Source organism: Artemia franciscana, chromosome 11 (assembly GCF_032884065.1).
Source record: "Artemia franciscana chromosome 11, ASM3288406v1, whole genome shotgun sequence".
Taxonomy (NCBI): domain Eukaryota; kingdom Metazoa; phylum Arthropoda; class Branchiopoda; order Anostraca; family Artemiidae; genus Artemia; species Artemia franciscana.
Genome location: NC_088873.1, coordinates 3,040,979 through 3,059,347, shown reverse-complemented (window position 1 = coordinate 3,059,347; position 18,369 = coordinate 3,040,979). Strand labels below are relative to the sequence as shown.

The 18,369-nt window shown below is 35.9% G+C and overlaps 1 protein-coding gene across 1 annotated transcript in view; it reads right to left on the bottom strand.

Moving 5' to 3' along the window:
* LOC136032693 (calponin-1-like) overlaps positions 1–17,492 on the bottom strand; it is a gene marked incomplete at its 5' end in the record, with an annotated part of 28,959 nt that extends 11,467 nt beyond the window's left edge. Inside the window, 4 exon segments of the mRNA XM_065712993.1 lie at positions 8,019–8,051; positions 12,877–12,981; positions 14,701–14,767; positions 17,338–17,492. Of these exon segments, the coding sequence (XP_065569065.1) occupies positions 8,019–8,051; positions 12,877–12,981; positions 14,701–14,767; positions 17,338–17,492 (360 nt within the window).
* Between the last annotated feature and the right edge of the window lie 877 nt (positions 17,493–18,369).

The window sequence follows — 18,369 nt, the reverse complement described above, 5'->3', positions numbered from 1 at the left end:
AGAGTTTGAAAATCCCAGTGCGACATGATGGAGTACATTTAATTCATAGTAACTCATTTGCCTTGCTTATTTCATAGTCACCCAAATTTGGAAGCTCATAAGAAGAAGAAATTCATAGCCATTATTCAATAAAAGGACTGATTTAATCATTAGCTACAATTGCAGCTTATCATTAAGTTAAGAAGGGTGTAAAATCCGTGAGAGTGCAATTTAATACTTTTAAGAACTTAACAACAGTTAAAGACTATCTAATGTGGAGGTTTTCCCTCCCTAAGATCGTTTTGAAGGACTTCCGTTCAAAGTTTAAAGAAGACCATATAGTAAATGGAGCTTGTTCGCGTTTTTTTTTACCCCTTTTGTAAAGTTTTTTCCTGATACTCCCCTCGAGAATTTAACCCTGAGCATCAATGGTAACCAATGAAACAAGCTCTAGAACCATTGAACCGGGGTTTGTTTTGTTCATCGTTGATGTCAAATGTGACCTGTGGTACGATTAGTAAAAATGGAACAATAATAAAATGGTAGATTATTCATTAAAATTATGAGAAAAATTCCAAGTTGCTTCATGAACAAAGTTGTGGTTAAAAATCTTTACTATTTATTAATTTGATTTTATGCTTCATTATTTTATTATATTAATTAGAAAACTTTTCCCACAAAACAAGTTTTTTTCAAAGAAAAGTATAGAACTTCATTAAACCAAAAATGAGCTAAAATAAAACCAAATGATCTACTAAGCGTAGAACTATCACAAATCAGCATCGAAAAATAAATGAAACCCAAAACCAACAGAAATTACAATAAATAACCGAGTCAAACTCAAATGAACAGAAGTTAATATGAGTAAGGCTCAAAACCCCTATGTCTTCCAAAGGCCAGTATATAAATTGCACTTTACTAAATAAAAAAAAAGAAGAATGTGCTATGTCAGTTTCAAACAAATATGCTGATATTCATTCCTTAAAATATGAATAACATTTGATTTATTAAAGTTATATAAGTGAAAACATTTAAGTTTTTTTTTCAGTAAAGTGCAAATTATGTTCCGGCCATGGGAAGGCATAGACGTTTTGAGCCCTACTCATGTTAATTTCTTCTTGTTGAGTTTGAGGAAAGTAAGATGAAGGTACAGAAGGGGAGGCAGATCTAAGCGTAAAGCCCCAGAAGTCTCCTGTCATAGCTGTCTTTCCTATCATAATGTCGTAATTGTCTTTCCACAAAATTAAGCAATTTGCTGTTTTGGCAAATTGTCCATTTCAACGGGCTCCCAGCCCCTAGATAAACCCTTGTACATGTGGCTGTTCATGGAACAGGAACAGCTTTCTATGAAACAGCTTGCCCTCCACGAAACAGGTTTCAATCCTCTTAAGGTTTTGGCATTTTATTAAAATATTATCCTAACACACAGGTTGAAAACATGCATCAACTTTAAAAGGAAAATCAATAAAAGAAGAACCTCCTGAGTCAGGTTGCACAATTTCTCTGTCAATCAAGTAGTTGTACAGAATCTAACAAATCATTACGTCACGGTGCATCTCCTATTTTCTCTGTGGTGAATTTGTGCCTCCCACTGATTATTCGTCTATGTATCCATTACAGAAGAAGCACATTTAGGGTAAATACCCCGAGAACAGGATAGTTTTTCCCTAAATCACTTCTCAATTTACTGTTACTACTACTAACAACCTAGTATAACATCAAACCATCCAAAGCCAACAGAGTCTCAGAGCTCTTATTTTAAATCCCGACCGGATCTGATGACATTGGGGGGAATTGGAGGGGGGAAACCTAAAGTCCCGGTTTTGCTACTTTAGGCACTTCCAGGTAAGCTAGGACGATGAAATTTGGCAAGCGTATCAGGAACCGGACCAGATTAAATTAGAAATAGTCGTTTTCCCGATTTGACCATCTGGGGGGGGAGGAGTGGGGGGCCGATCAATTCGGAAAAAGTAGAAAAAATGAAGTATTTTTAACTTATGAGTCGGTGATTGGATCTTAATGAAATTTGATGTTTGGAATGATATTGTGTCTCAGAGCTCTTATTTTAAATCCCGACCGGATCTGGTGACATTGGGGGGAGTTGGGGGGGACCTAAAATCTTGGAAAACACTTAGAGTGGAGGGATCGGGATGAAACTTGATGGGAAAAATAAGCGCAAGTCCCAGATACATGATTTGACATAGTCGGAACTGATTCGCTCTCTCTGGGGTAGTTGGGGGGTGGGGGTAATTCTTAAAAATTAGAAAAAATTAGGTATTTTCAACTTACGAACGGGTGATCGGATCTCAATGAAATTTGATGTTTAGAAGGATATCGTGTCTTAGAGCTCTTATTTTAAATCCCGACTAGATCTGGTGACGGGGGCGGGGAGTTGGGAGGGGGAAACCTAAAACTTGGAAAACACTAGAGTGGAGGGATCGGGATGAAACATGGTGGGAAAAAATAAACACAAGTCCTAGATAGATGATTGACATAAACGGAACGGATCCGCTCTCTTTGGGGTAGTTGGGGGGGGGGGTATTTCTGAAAAATTAAAAAAATGAGGTATTTTTAACTTACGAACGGGTGATCGGATCTCAATGAAATTTGATATTTAGAAGGATATCGTGGCTCAGAGCTCTTATTTTAAATCCCAACCGAATCTGGTGACATTGGGGGGGGGGGGGGGGGTTGGGAGGGGGAAACCTAAAACTTGGAAAACACTTAGAGTGGAGGGATCGGGATGAAATTTGGTGGGAAAAAAACACACGAGTCCTAGATACATGATTGACATAACCAGAACGGATCCGCTCTCTTTGGGGTAGTTGGGGGGGGGGGGTTAATTCTGAAAAAATAGAAAAACTTACGAACGGGTGATTGGATCTCCATGAAATTTGATATTTAGAAGGATATCGTGTCTCAGAGCTCTTATTTTAAATCCTGACCGGATCTGGTGACATTGGGGGAAGTTTCGGGTGGGGAAACCTAAAATGATGGAAAACGCTTAGATTGGAGGGATTGGGATGAAACTTGGTTGGAAAAATAAGCAGAAGTCTTGCATACGTGATTTACATAATTGGAACGGATCCGCTAAATTGGGGGGGGGGGGTAGTTCTGAAAAATAAGAAAAAATGACGTATTTTTAACTTACGAAGGAGTGATCGGATCTTCATGAAACTTTATATTTAGAAGGACCTCATAACTCAGATATCTTATTATAAATCTCTTTTGGATCAAGCGTAATTGGGGGTGGGGCAGTTGGGGGGGACCGGAAATCTTAGAAAATACTTACCGCGGTGAGGTCAGGATGAAACTGGATGGGAAGAATAGAAACCTGTCTAAGATACGTGACTGACATAACTGGACCGGATCTGCTCTCTTTGGTGGAATTGGGGGGGGGGGGGTAATTTTGAAAATTGAGGTATTTGTAACTTACGAAAGGGTGACCAGATCTTAATGAAATTTGATACTTAGAAAGATCTTGTGCTTTAAAGTTCTAATTTCAAATTCCGGCCAGATCCTGTAACATTCGGGGGAGTTGGAGGGGGAAACCAGAATTCTTGGAAAACATGAAAATTGGGGTATTTTTATCTTACGAATAGATGATCGGATCGTAATGAAATTTGATTTTTAGAAGGAATTCATGTCTCAGAGCTCTTATTTCAAATCCCGACCAGATCTTTTGACATTGGGGGGAGTTGGAGGGGGAAATCTTGGAAAGACACTTTGAGTGGAGGAATCGGGATGAAGCTTGGTAGATACAATAAACAAATGTCCTTGATACGTGATTGACAGAATCGTACTGGATTCCCTCTCTTTGGGGGAGTTGGGGGGAGGGAATCAGTGATTTGGCGAGTTCGGTGCTTCTGGACGTGCTAGGGCGATGAAAATTGGTAGGCGTGTCAGGGAGCTGTACAATTTGACTTGATAAAGTCGTTTTCCCAGATTCGACCATCTGCGGGGCAAAAGGGAGAGGAAAAAGTAGAAAAAGTTAGGGATTTCTAACTTACGAGTGGGTGATCGGATCTTAATGAATTTTGATATTTAGAAGGACTTTGTGAATCAGAGCTCTTATTTTAAATCTTGACCGGCATTAAGCCTCTTATTTTCCTTTTTAAATCAATCTATCGATTCATAGAATTTTGTTAGAGCTCATACCATATGATCTCTTGGCTCTTAGCTCTTCTCGCCTCGTCACAAGTGCCATATGAGCTCTTAGCTCTTGTTTTCGATTTGAGTTTGTAAAATCAGTTACAATGGGCTAGGTTTTTTCTTTATTAGGCTGCCTTTAAAGGGGTAACTATGATAGGACTTTAGCTTTTGTAGGGGCTTTTCTGGTGTTTTTACTAGTTCTTTTCTTTTTTTAGTTTTACTCTGTTCTCTAATTGGTCTCTGATGATATATATATACTTCCAAAAGAAACGCTTCCAAGTTAAGTCACGGAAATATCATTGATATGTCTTGTTTAGTCATTTCTGCTGAGGTTAAATGATGCGACAAACTTAAAATTTTACTTGAGACCCTGAGGACGACCTGCTTTTCATTTTACAATATATGGATGACATAAAGCACAGTTTCAGGCACCCTTATCACCCTTCGTACGTAAAACGTGACCTAGCCATATTAGTCCTGCTTTCATTAGGCCTATAGCCCTAGATACAGTGCGGTTCTGTCCTCTTTTGCGCCAGGGCCAAAATCTTGATTAGTACCCCCCGCCCCCCGTGTCTCCTGAAAATTTCCAGGCGAAACTTTAATAAAATTTTCATTCAATAAAATTTAATAAGAAAAATTTCATATTTTTAAATTTGACTTCTCTTACTTTATATGGGAAAAATGAAAATTTCAGCTTTAATTTGCTTATACTTCCTACCAACTGCGCCCTTTACTTTATTTTAATAAAAATAAAATTAATAAAAAATCAGAATATGATCATAAATATTCGATTATTTATTTGAAACGTTCGCCCCTAAGACTGTTACGCCCAGGGCAAGCACAACCTTCATACCTACAGATAACACTAAACAGCAGAAGGAATCTCCCAGGACAGACGTTCATTAGACACAATTTAAGGAATACCAAGTTACAACAACCATAAACTTAGCCTATTTTTAAGATTTTTTTATATATTAAATCTATTAAGAAAAGGACTTATTGAATCCTTATTTAACTACCACCTATTGTCCCATGGTGAAATCAAGCTAATCTAGTAGATCATATGAACTATATCATCAACTCGAGCTGATAAAACACTAACAAAATTCCTGAGATATTTATGTGCCTAAAAGAACAAAGATAAGCTAGTACATCTTGGCGTCAGTCCTAATTCAGATGTAAATATTGAAATAAATCTTCGTACACAGACCATTTCGGATCTTGAGATTTACATAGGATCTCAATCCGAGCAGAAAAGTAAATTTAGGCTAAGAGTAAAAAACAACTCCGCTTTTAAGATCAGGGGCGTCAAACTAAGTTCCTAGAGGGAGAGTATTTCTTTCAAAACACATCATTGGGTCAACATTATATTGTAATTGCATTCTGTAACAAGGTAACTCGTCTTATTTATACTGATTAACTTCAACATCATCAGAAAGTTACTAGCAGGAATATTTAGCAAAAATTCTCATCGCAACATTCTAGGGCATTCTATACCTTAAAGGGCCACCCTATATCATCCATTATAAGTATTTTTGATTTATGTGGCCAAAATTTCAAGAATTGATTGGGTGGTTTTGCCATAACTTGTTGAGCTTGAATAAGAGATCTGAAATAACCAAAGAAAACTAAAAACTAACACCTTCTTTACCAGAAATCTTAAAAACCATTTAAATTATTTCGCTCTGAGCCAGATATATCCAATTTTAATGAAATGTACATCCTTAGAAAGCATGAATTTAGTTTTTAAAAATCAAGAAAGATAAGTCGCTAAATCATTTCTAGTATACCTTCTATGAAAAATGTTACTTGCACTAGCAGAAATATTTACCAACTATTCTCATCGACAGAGTCGAGAAATTGGCACACTCCTACAGGGGTTGTTCTGGCCTATGTTGCACCCAAAGCAAATCTTGATTAGTGCCTCCCCCCCTGTTTCCCCAAAAACAATTAGACCAAATTTTAACAAAATTTCATTTATTAAAAAATTATTTCAATTCATTAATTGATAAATAATTTATGTCTTAATTATTTTTTAACTTATTATTTAAATTATTTAATTATTATCAATTATTAAAATTTGATTAGTTTAATAGTTATCATTTAATTATTTTTATTCCATTAATTAATTAACAACTTTAAGAAACTTAACAAACTTTAACAGGCCTAATTCTAACAAAATTATCATTTATTAACAAAATCATTTTCAATTTATAAATCGATCAATAATATCAGTTTTGATTATTTTTTATTTTATTACTTAAATTATTTAATTAGGCCTATTACTAATTATTTTAATCATTACTGTTTAATATTTTTAATTTTTTATTGATTTTCATATAATTTTAATTAACTAATAATTTATTAATTATTTTCATTTATCCGAAATTTTGCGCCACTAAAATTTCTTCGTCCAGGGCGAATGCCCCATCTGCCCCTCCCCTAAAACCGCCTCTACTCGCTTAGTAGTAAGGATCGCTCAAAAATCATCATCGCTCTTATAAAAGGAGTTCCAACTACAGAGATATAACAAGGAACGGAGGCTAGATTATCGCTGTTTGTTGTCATTTACTCCATTCTTCAGTAACAAAAATTCCATTCTAAACACAGCTTAGATACCAATACAGTTATGAAAACTCTTATCTTGCCCATGAAAAGCTTTTGGTACAGAGCTCTGAACTTGGCGCCTCTTCCAAGCCCGCGCTACGACGCGTATATCGTGCTTCAACCCATAGGCGAGAGCGCAATTTGTTTTGTTGCATACACAGCTTAGATACCAATACCAGTTTCCTGTCTCCAGCCGCTAGCTTCACTACCACGCACTGTGTCCCAAAAATAAATCGAGTTTCCATAACTGTATTGGTATCTAAGCTGTGATTCTAAATGTACAGCCCGATTCTGGGCTAATTGCGAAATCTGACCGCAAATTTTGCAGAACGTGTCCTCTTTTCCTATTTCTGTGGTTTCAGTCATCTAGTGTGGTAAAAAAGAAGATAATTGCAAAGACTATTTGTATATTATTGTTATTGGTGGCTTTCAAGAAATGGTGAAAAAAAAAAATCCGCAAAGAAAAATTGAGGCTAAGTACAAGAATATTTAGCTGAGAACCTAAGAACCTATTTACAACAATAATTTTTTTCAACCACAAATGACACACTGCCTTTCTACACTGGCGGATCCAGGAAACGGGGGGCCCCGTGCCACCAATTTTTTTTGGCGCCTCCTTGTTTTTTTCAGTTTGTAAATTTTTTAATAAATTTGTCAGTTTATCAATTTTTTGCACAGTTGTCACATTGCCCCCGAGATTTTGCTTATTGGCCCCCTTGTCACATTGGGTCCCTCCTTGATTTTGCTCTAGATCCATTCCTACCTTTCTATCACACAAAACAAAACAATTCCTATAAACGGGTTGTTTTCTAGACGGTGAAAAGTTAACCAATCAATCTTTGAAAAAATTACATCTATGCAACCAATAACCATCCTGAGCAAATTAATAAAAAAAACTACGTAACAATCATAAAATAACTAAAATAAAATGAAAAAACCATAAACCTTGTCAATACAAATTGAATTCAAAACAGAAACTAAAATAGTCTAAGCTTTATTATAATGACGCTTAAGCTCTCTAAACTTAGATACTTAGTTTTAAATACCATTAAATTTGAATTTAAACTTCGTACTTATTGAGGAATTAGGTTAAGTTCTTATATACTTAAAGAATTTTGTCGAGGACATCTAAAAGCTATGCAGCCAAAATATTCGTACATATTGGTAACTTTTTATAATTTTAATAAAATAAAATTGAATTTGTAATTTTTTAAGGAAAATAAAAAAGGAACATTTTATTTTCCATTTTGAAAATTCATGAGGATATAATCAAAACTCACCATTCCTCCTAGGGCGTATATGCAGTCAACAACCTGTAAAAAGAAAGGAATTTAGCGCGCGGAAAAAAAATACCTTGGAAATGAGCCATATTTACTTCTACCAAAATGTTGAAAAACAATCACATTACTAAGCTGCCCCGGGCCCACAAAGTTGTTTAAGCTCTTACTCCACCCCAATCTGTTCAGCTCTTAACTCCCTCCCTCGAATTTAAAACCTTTAAATTTAAAATCTTAAATTTAAAAAGATTTTTTTAAAATCTTTTCTTCTAAACTCTTCACAACTCATTCGAACACAACATTCTTTTCATCTGCCCCAAATCAATTGGATTGCCAAAAAGCCCAATTTTTGGCAGCCGTCATTCTTCACCAATAAATTGCGGCCTTACATCATTCATTTCGTTTGCCCCAAATGGATTGCTGAAAAGCCCAACTTTTGGCATCCGTCATTCTTCACCAATACAATGCGGCTTTACATCAATCTTTTCGTTTGCGCCAAATGAATTGCCAAAAAGCCCAATGTTTGGCAGTCTATCAAAGTTCACCAGTAAAATCCGGCCTACCATCATTCTTTTCATTTGCACCAAATGGATTGCCAAAAAGCCCAATGTTTGGCAGTCTATCAATCTTAACCAGTCAAATGCGGCCTAACATCAATCTTTTCGTTTGCGCCAAATGGATTGCCCAAAAGCTCAATGTTTGGCTGTCTATCAACCTTAATTAGTAAAATGCCGCCTAACATCAATCTTTTCCACCAGTAAACCAGTACGTTCACCAGTAAAATGCGGCCTACCATCATTCTTTTCGTTTGCACCAAATGGATTGCCAAAAAGCCCAATGTTTGGCAGTCTATCAACCTTAACCAGTAAAATGCGGCCTAACATCAATCTTTTCGTTTGCGCCAAATGGATTGCCAAAAAGCTCAATGTTTGGCAGTCTATCAACCTTCACCAGTAAAACGCGCCCTACCACCATTCTTTTCGTTTGCCCCATATAGATTGCCAGGCGAAAACCTTGGCTATTGTGATTTTTATTTGATACTATATTGACCATTCGAGCTAATGCTAGTACCTAGAGACTTGCTTTATCAAGAAATCCTCGTTCTTTTTAATTCCTTACTATACATATTTTATTTGGGAAGAATATCAACTTTAGTTAAATAAAGAGACATAGGCAATAGTTTCTTGCTTTGTCAAGGGATGTCTTACTAAATTGAGGATTCTTCCCTGTTTACCAAGTCTCATCATCCTTGTGTAATCCCCCCTCCCGCCCCCGGAACTCCCACGTCTCTGCAGGAGAGCATATGAATGTTATCTTTGAGGACACGTAAAAATTGTTGCTGCAAAAAGAGAAGAGTTGTCACCCCACAGTACTCATATTGCAAGCTTAGTCCAAAAATAGTCTCACAAAAGAGATACTAGGGATTAAATTTCCCCCATCCTTCCCCCCTTCTGTATTTGTCTCAACAATATATCTCTGAGAGTCGCCCAATTTGGGGAATAAAAATGCACTTTAGAGACATCAGTCCGCTCCCACCCACAAAAGAGATGCACTGACATTGCTCCCTATTAGCTCATAAGCAACTATGCACCAACATACGTAATTCTATGAAGCTTTAAATGGACGAACTTAGTGAAATAAAGCTGAAAATAAAGTCATATCAATTTTTTATTCTGTATAGACTGCTTGTATTTTTAGGAGAAACACCTAACGTTATTACGACCCCCTGGAACTGGGAAACTGAATGTTTAGTTTTTTGGAAATTCTAAATGGATTGAATATTTCACAGCTTCTACTTGATTGTGTTCTGGCCTCCTGTGGCCCAATAGTGGCGTAATTTCGTAAAAATCCGGGGGGGGGGAATTAGAGCCAATTTTCGCAAATCAAGCGAAAATGACAGTAAAAACTAAAAAATAAGCCATTCGGTACCATAATGGTACTATTTATTACTACAAAAACAAGGTCTGGGAGTGGACGTTGCCCCCTGCTCCATAAAAAATTACGCCCCTGTAGACCAACTTGCTGTTTTACGCCAGACAATGACAGAAATGCCACTTTGCTGAGGTGCAATCTCTTTTCCTACTATTTAAAGAGGATGTTATAAATTGTAATTTTTATTCGAATCAGCCCTTCTTTAATATTCTAGGACCATTGATTCGATGCCAAATAAAGACATATTTCGGATCATCCTTTAGGGAAAACCGAAGTAATCTCCGTCAACATCATTTTCCTAAATGGTGGGTGGGGGGGAATTTTTTTTTTACTTTCTCTAAATTTAAGCAACTTTTCTCAGGCTGATAATTTTTGATAAATAACTTTAAACTTAATGGGTTTTACAAATTTGGAATAACCATATAAACCAATTCATCATTGTTATCAAAATTCTATTTTTTTAGATTTTTGGTTATTAGTCACTCGGTTCGCTCTTTACTTCTTACACTACATTACTGTGAACTATTTGATCTTTCAAAGTTGTTTATTCTGAATAAAATATTTACAGTTCGAAGATGAATTCTACACCCAAAGGCAGCGTTTTACGGTGAGTTCAGTATTTGCCCAGGATTTTTATTATTTTACTTTACCATTGTTGTCTTGTAATTTATTTTAATCGTAGCATGCAGAACCATAAACAAAAATTGAAAAAAGCATTTATCACACTAAAAAAAAAATATTATCGATCAGAAGAAGTTCTTCGGTATATTATAATTATAGTATAATATAAAGCTTTTCATATTTTCTTTAAGCAGAAGATGACGAACTTTTATTGAAAGTTTAAGGCTATTCAGAATTTGTTTTATGGAAGGGCAAATGACATTTCTATGATCCTCACATACGAGTATACGCCACGTTTCTTCTCTTTTATACCTTAATAACTCTTTCGTCTTTTTTCATCTTAGGAGATCAAAGTTTTGCATTCGTTATACGGTAAAAATCGTTGTACGTTGATTGTTTCATCATCGAGTGTCGATCGTAATTGTTGATAAAATGTCGTCAAGTTGTCAACTGTAAAACTCGCCAATGTTTTGCATTCGTCATGCGGTAAGAATTGTCGTACGTTGATTGTTTCATAATTAAATATCAATTGTAATAGTTGTTCAAATGTCGTCAAATCGTCGACCACAAAAAGCGTCAAAGTTTTGCATTCGTCATGCGATAAAAATCGTCGCACGTTTATTGTTTCATAATTATATGTCAATTGTAATCGTCGATCAAATGTCGTCAATGGTCGACTGCAAAAAGTGTCTAAGTTTCGCATTCACGCGGGAAAAATCACGGTAAAAATCGTCACACATTGATTATTTCATAATTAAATGTAAATAGTAATTGTCGATCAAATGTCGTCAAATCGTCAACAGTAAAAACCGTCAAAGTTTTGCATGTGTCATGCGGTAAAAATATTCGCACTTTAATTGTTTCATAAATAAATGTCAATTGTAATTGTTGTTCCAATGTCGTCAAATCGTCGACTGCAAAAAGCATTAAAGTTTTGCATTCGTCATGCGGTAAAAATCGTCGCACGTTTATTGTTTCATAATTATATGTCAATTGTAATCGTCAATCAAATGTCGTCAATCGTCGACTTTAATAATCGTCAAAGATTTGTATTCACGCGGGAAAAATCACGTTAAAAATCGTCGCACGTTGATTATTTCATAATTAAATGTAAATTGTAATTGTCGACCAATGTTTTCAAATCGTCAACTGTAAAAAACGTCAAAGTTTTGCATTGGTCATACGGTAAAATCGTCGCACATTGATTATTTCGTAATTAAATGTCAATTATAATTGTTGATCATATGTCGTCAAATCATCGACTGCAAAAAGCGTCAAGGTTTTGCATTCGTCATGCGGTAAAAATCGTCGCATGTTAATTATTTCATAATTAAATGTCAACTGTAATTATTCATCAAATGTAGTCAAATGATCGACTGCAAAAAGTGTCAAAGTTTTGCACTCGTCATGAGGTAAAAATCGCCACACGTTGATTGCTTCATAACTAAATGTCATTTGTAATTGTTCGTCAAATGTCGTCAGGCTTCATAACTAAATGTCAATTGTAAAAATATTCGTCAAATGTCGTCAGTCAAATGTCAATCGTCGACTGCAAAAACTGCCAAGGTTTTGCATTCGCTAAACGGTAAAAATAGTCATACATTGACTGTTCCATCACCAAATGTCAATTGTGATTGTTAATCAAATGTCGGCAAATTGTCGATTGTAAAAATCGCCAAGTATTGCATTCACCATACGGCAACAATAGGGCGATACGATAAAAATAGCAATAATAAGAGCAATAAGGAATGTTTAATGGTCTATTTTATAGTTGATGGAATATACATAACCATAATACTAGGGGTAGGGACGATTATTATGCTCCATCTGTAGTGTCTGTCAGGTCTACGTTTTTTTTATTATGAAGGGGCATAAAATTATGAAATAGTTTGGGAAATGAAAAGAATAGAATATTTTACTGATTTTAAAGAAAAAGTTGACAGAGAAATTAGAAAGTAAGTATGAATTTTGTTTTTGTTTTGTTTTGGATATCTGACTCGATTTAAATTAAGTTGCCAATGTTTGTTGGTTGGTGTTTCCCATAGTACAGACTTAGCATGTAGCCTAGTTGCTAACCCCGCCGTATTATTACTATCATTTTATATATTTACATTATTTATTTATATATTTATGTCTTTCTTATTATAGTGAATTTGAATGATGTTATATGAATGTTTTTTTTTACCTGATTCACTCCAAGTCAATAGTTTGTTTTTGGATGAACTATATTGATTTTTATCTGTAGATTGTTGTTCTCGTTAAATAGACAACATAAAAAACTTACATATCCACTTCAAATTTTACTTACCATATACAGATTTTTGTGTTCATACAGGTCATTAACTTGAAACAAATCTTGAGACCTGAGACCATATGCGACGCATCCCTTTAAAAACATTTCCAAGTTTTCTCGCTAAAAATAAAAAAGTTCAGAAAAATGGGTTCTTAAGGTAGCACCGCGCGGCAACCAGATATAGATCAAAGTGTGATATTATGTGAATTTAAACACACTCTAAATAATATAAAAAGAATGAATTTTAACCATTTAAAATATATTGTGAAGAGCAATAATAAATTTTGTAAATAACAAACCCCTCCTCCACCCTAGGCGGACCAACAATATATATAACAAATCCACAATTTTGAAATTAGGTCTTTTTTTGAAATTCCCTCCAGGATAGCACCCTGAAAAGTATAAGCGGACGTCCTCAGTGTTAGTGTTTTATAGCTACTCAGTGTTTTCGTTAAATTACGGTTCCGAGATTACCGCCAACTACCCTCATCCTGAATGATGAAAATGAGCATAACACAAAGAGGGAGAGGAGTTATGGGAGTGTGCCTAGTGTTGACCCAAAAAAAACACCGCCCGGAAATTTTTAAAACAGCTGTCAGACTTAACTTTTGGCATTTCATACCACCCCCCCCCCCTAAAAACCTTTGCCTCTCCCTTAAATTTTGGAAGAGCTCCCCTATGTTAATGCAGCAATATTATATTCTTCCTTTAATTTTTGTGTGGGCTCTTCTCAATTTATAGAGTAAAACTGCCGTCAGATACCAAGTTAAAATCACTTCAAGCAATAGTTAAAAGCGAAAAAGGGGCCATAAAAGATATCAGATAAAGCAACTAATGGACAGAAACCTAAAACAGGAAATACTCAAACAAAAAAATTTAAAAGCTGTAAACGAAGGTGTAATATAACAATCTGGTTTTTATCACAAAAATAGCTTAGAGACAAATGATAATGTTATTAGTTCCGAAAATCTACCGACAAAGAGACGGTATAAATTTCTTGACGAGATGATGGGGAACAGATTAATTTGGCAAATGAATAAACTGGACTCGCTCAGGGTTACCACCATGGTCAGTTTTTAAAGTGCTACAATTGCCCGAATTTGTGTGCTACACAGCAATTTTCGGTGCAATAGTCAAAAAATTGACTGTAATAGCGGTAAAATAGTGCTAAAATTGAACTGTCCTGCTGTTTTAGCAACCCTGAGCAGGTACTACAAAGCTACACATAATTAAATATTGCTAAAATAGCATTTCGTGCCACAGGTGGCAACCCTGACCTTGCTGCAAAGATTTTTTTTATGTGAAACAGCGCGTTAACACCGATTTAGTAAATTGGAAATATCTATTACCGACTATACTGGTAAGTTATGTCTAATGTCTGTTTAATGGGAGCAGAACTCAAAATGATAGCCCTATCCTATCAGAAAAGTGAAAAAGATTGAGAATTCAGGTATTTGGTTCGTCGCTTGAGCTTAATTCACAATTACTTTTTCTTAATTTGCCAATTAATAACGAAGCTTTAAGCGACGGTGTACCAGCCGATAAATAGAGACAAATTAGATTTAACTCATTATATTAAGTACATTTCCCTGCTGCGCCGTCTGGCATGGTGGCACAGCCATAATAAATAAATATATTTCCATCGTGCCATGCGCCATCTGGTACACACGATTTTGAAATTTGGGTACCCCTAGAGCGGGACGTTTTCTATCCGGACTTGTAGCAATTTTATTACCTGGCCATAAACAATTAGTTTTATCATAGATTAAAACGACTCTTATTCAGGACCACGAGGAGCAAAACGGAAAATACCCGTTTAACCTGTTTAAACGGACCTACCTGTTTAAACGGAGCTTTTTGCATATTGACCTTCACTATGGTTCCAGCTTCCAGCGTATTTATAAGCCTTAAAATAAAAGAGCTATTAGAAAAGGACGCAGTCTGCTAGTATTTAGGGGCATTGAGGACTAAGCCTGGGTCCCTCGGGAGAATTAGAGAAATAGCAAAGAAACCAATATTTGAGAAGAAAACTAGCAATAAAACAATCTTACAAAGTGAAGTAATATTACACAATTTTACCTAAACAAGTGTACCGCAATTAAAAAAAATAATAATAAAATAACATTTTTACAAAGAACGCCTCACCAGCCACGTGGATGGTGATTTTATCTTACAGACGTACTTTTTCATCTTTGTCATCAACTTCTAATGTTAAAACTTTTAGTTACACACAGGTCCAATACCCAAATTGACAGGGTCGACATCTGACATCAGAGATTTTTTCACAAGGAACAGCTTCAAAGAAGCGCATATTGTCCCAAAGTTTTCAAATTTTTCTAGGAGCAGAGGTTTATTGGACCAAATTTGAGGTTGTAATTTCTCCTAGCCTCCTTTGTCCCTTCTGAGTAAGCATGTATAAGTATACCTATGTTTGACACAAAAAGCCCACAAGGTCATGGCACAAAAAAAAAGAAAACAACCCGACAATAACAGGTAAAACAATCAATTAAACAATTAAGCAACAAAAACACACAACAATAATTTTATAAACATAACGATCATAGAACAGTCTCCAGTGTGTCGCGCCCCTACGAATAAACAATGCCATGCTCGTAATGCCTATAAAATACCAATTCAGCAACAATGTTTCTACCCTTCCTCCTCATCTGATCCGAGAATGCCATTCCTCATATCCTTGGTCATTAACTCTTTCCCAGAAAATACAAAAAAAAAACCGCTCTCCGGGCATCAGAAAACTGTAACGACCGCTCTTCATTTTAACCCTTCCAAAATATCGTCTTTTTCCCTAAGCAACGTAAAATTACCCCTCCAAGTAATTAATCATTTAGCATTGTTCCTAGACAACTCAGCACTAAAATATATTTTCTTTCTCCATGTCTCTTTTATTCTAGAATACAAACTAAGAGAGTTAAATGATAGGACCTGATGAATCTATTTTTGGATTTCCTGATCAGTTAAAACTAAATATACCTGTATAGAAACATCCCCTACACCAACCACAGTCGCCTTTCCATTTACCCGACATTCCACAAGAATCCAGAATTGTCTTGATTAATAGGTTAAAGAGCGTACTTACAATTGGAAACAATGAAAAATAATAAAATAATAACGAAGATCCCCCAGAGAAATTTCAGGCGCATAGGGCGTCCAAGTGACGTTTTAATTCCCGGGTCTTTTGTTCAGGAGGACAAGCAGCAAGCCTGTCGTCCAATCTTGCTGCAGTGGTGATCGAACCCTGGGCCTCACATTGCCAAGAAGAGCAGCAATGGCAAAGCACATGCTGGTTAATTTTCTGTGACGTTATGAACGTTACTAGAAGTGGAACATAACTCGTTCTGCAAGCGGTCGTTCTTAAATTCAAAATGAATACAAATAATTTATATTAGATAATCTTACATGATGGACTTTTAAGGTTACCCATCGTATGTATCAAACAAAAAACACATTTTTTTTAATGGAAAGTAAAGAGCAACAGCAAAAATTAAAGCGAAAAGAAATGTTATAGATTTGAGGGTTTATCACTCCCTAAAACACCTACTCTAATATGTTAAAGACTTTAAAATTTAATTTATGGGTGTTTATCATTTGTCATGTGAATAAACTGGAGACTGTGCAGTAGAACGTGACGGAGAGCGCATGTGAGTGTCATCTTGGAATTTGGTAAATTTTCCTCAGGCTTTTTGTTACCTTAAACAGAATGTCTGTATCATCATTTGTTTGTTTTATGATATTTTAACCCATTTTAGGCCTCAATCATATTCTGCGAAACAAAATGGTGGCAAAAGGCTTATTGGGATATGATACGTGTTGCTTCTCAAAGAGACGGATAAACCTTAATCAAATCCCACACTTCCGTCATGCGTGGAGCGCATCACCTGGTGTGCACGATTTTTGAAGGTGGATTTCCCCTTGCATTCACCCCTAAAAAGTTTCCAGGCAAGGGAAGGTGTGCAAAAAGTGTCAATGTCAAATATTTTCTAATTTAAGTAAATCTTCTTTTTAAGGAGGCACCTTGCCCTCCCCCTCTGCCCAAGAAAAAATATAAACCTCATTTTTCACTTTACAAGTAGCATCTTTCTAGAATAAAAGGGAGCCATCACCCCTCCCCCCACATCCATACTGGGCACTTAGTTTAAATATGTGAGTATTCTTCCATAAGAAGGACGGTAAGATGAAAAATTGCCACTCTCGCTCCTTACTGTTTTCAACGAATTGAAAGCAGTTGAAACGCGTTTGAAAAAGGTTTTAAGGACCCCCCCCCAAGAAAGATATTCCAGCTCCTCCTTCCTCTTTAACCCTTGGTGTGCAATTACGCAAATGTTGTCCATAAATAAGTGAAGTGTCAAATGAAGCAAACAAATTAAAGAGGTTTCCAAGATGGGCTGCAGTTATGGCAGAAAGTGTTAAAGATTATTTCAGAATTATCTCTTTTGAATTAATAAGAAATTGACTTACTCGCAAAGAGCAACACCATCCTTCAGCGCAGCTGCAAAATCAAGCTGGTCACGTAGATCCCCATCAGGGCTCGGCACTTCCAATTTTTTATCAAGAACCCTTTCTATCCATATAATGGCTTCACGTGCACGCTCAAGACTAAATTTTGCCTGACTCTGACATGAAAAAAAGAATTAGGTTTTAATTTTTTTTTCCATATCTACGAGAGATATTGCAGCTTAATCAAAGAACAAGGGGGTCTCACCTGTGTTAATTAACCCCAATTTAATAGCAGGCTATCAAAATACAGCTTTATATTTTCTGTACTCTCTTTTAGGTTTTTGTCTTTTTGTGTTATGTCTTCGAAGTTTAAAATCATGTCAGTACTTCCTTTTCCTTCTCTTGTCTCCAATATACCCAACACTAAACCCCGTGTTTCCAAAGCATACTTTGCTCCTCCTTTTGATTTATCTGAAATTAAAACAGTTCAAAATAGGGATGATACCTTTTTATTGACAGTGAATAGATATAAAATTATTTAACTGGATATTTCGAACACATATACAGTGTTCATCATCAGCAGTAACTTACTGCTGATGATGAACACTGTATATGTGTTCGAAATATCCAGTTAAATAATTTTATATCTATTCACTGTCAATAAAAAGGTATCATCCCTATTTTGAACTGTTTTACTTTCGTCATGGAAAGGCAGTTTGGTCTTCGAAGTTATCTGCGTTTGATTTATCCCCTCTTCTTTGTCCCGTTGAACATAAACAGAAGTATGAAAATCCAAGGGGGCACCCAATTTAAGAAATTAAGTCCACCAGTTTGCGCGTACTGAGCGTGGCAGAGGTGTGCAAAGCGTGGCAGAAACAGTGTAAATCATGGCAGAAATCTACAGCACATGTGGCGTTCTGAGATGGACACCAGGTGGTGGAAAGTAAGCGCCCCCTTCTGAACATCCTTTATAACAATGGTTTCATATAGACTAAGTAGGTCTCTCGCACTGGTTTACTGAAAATACTGAGAATACATACTTGTTTCTCATGG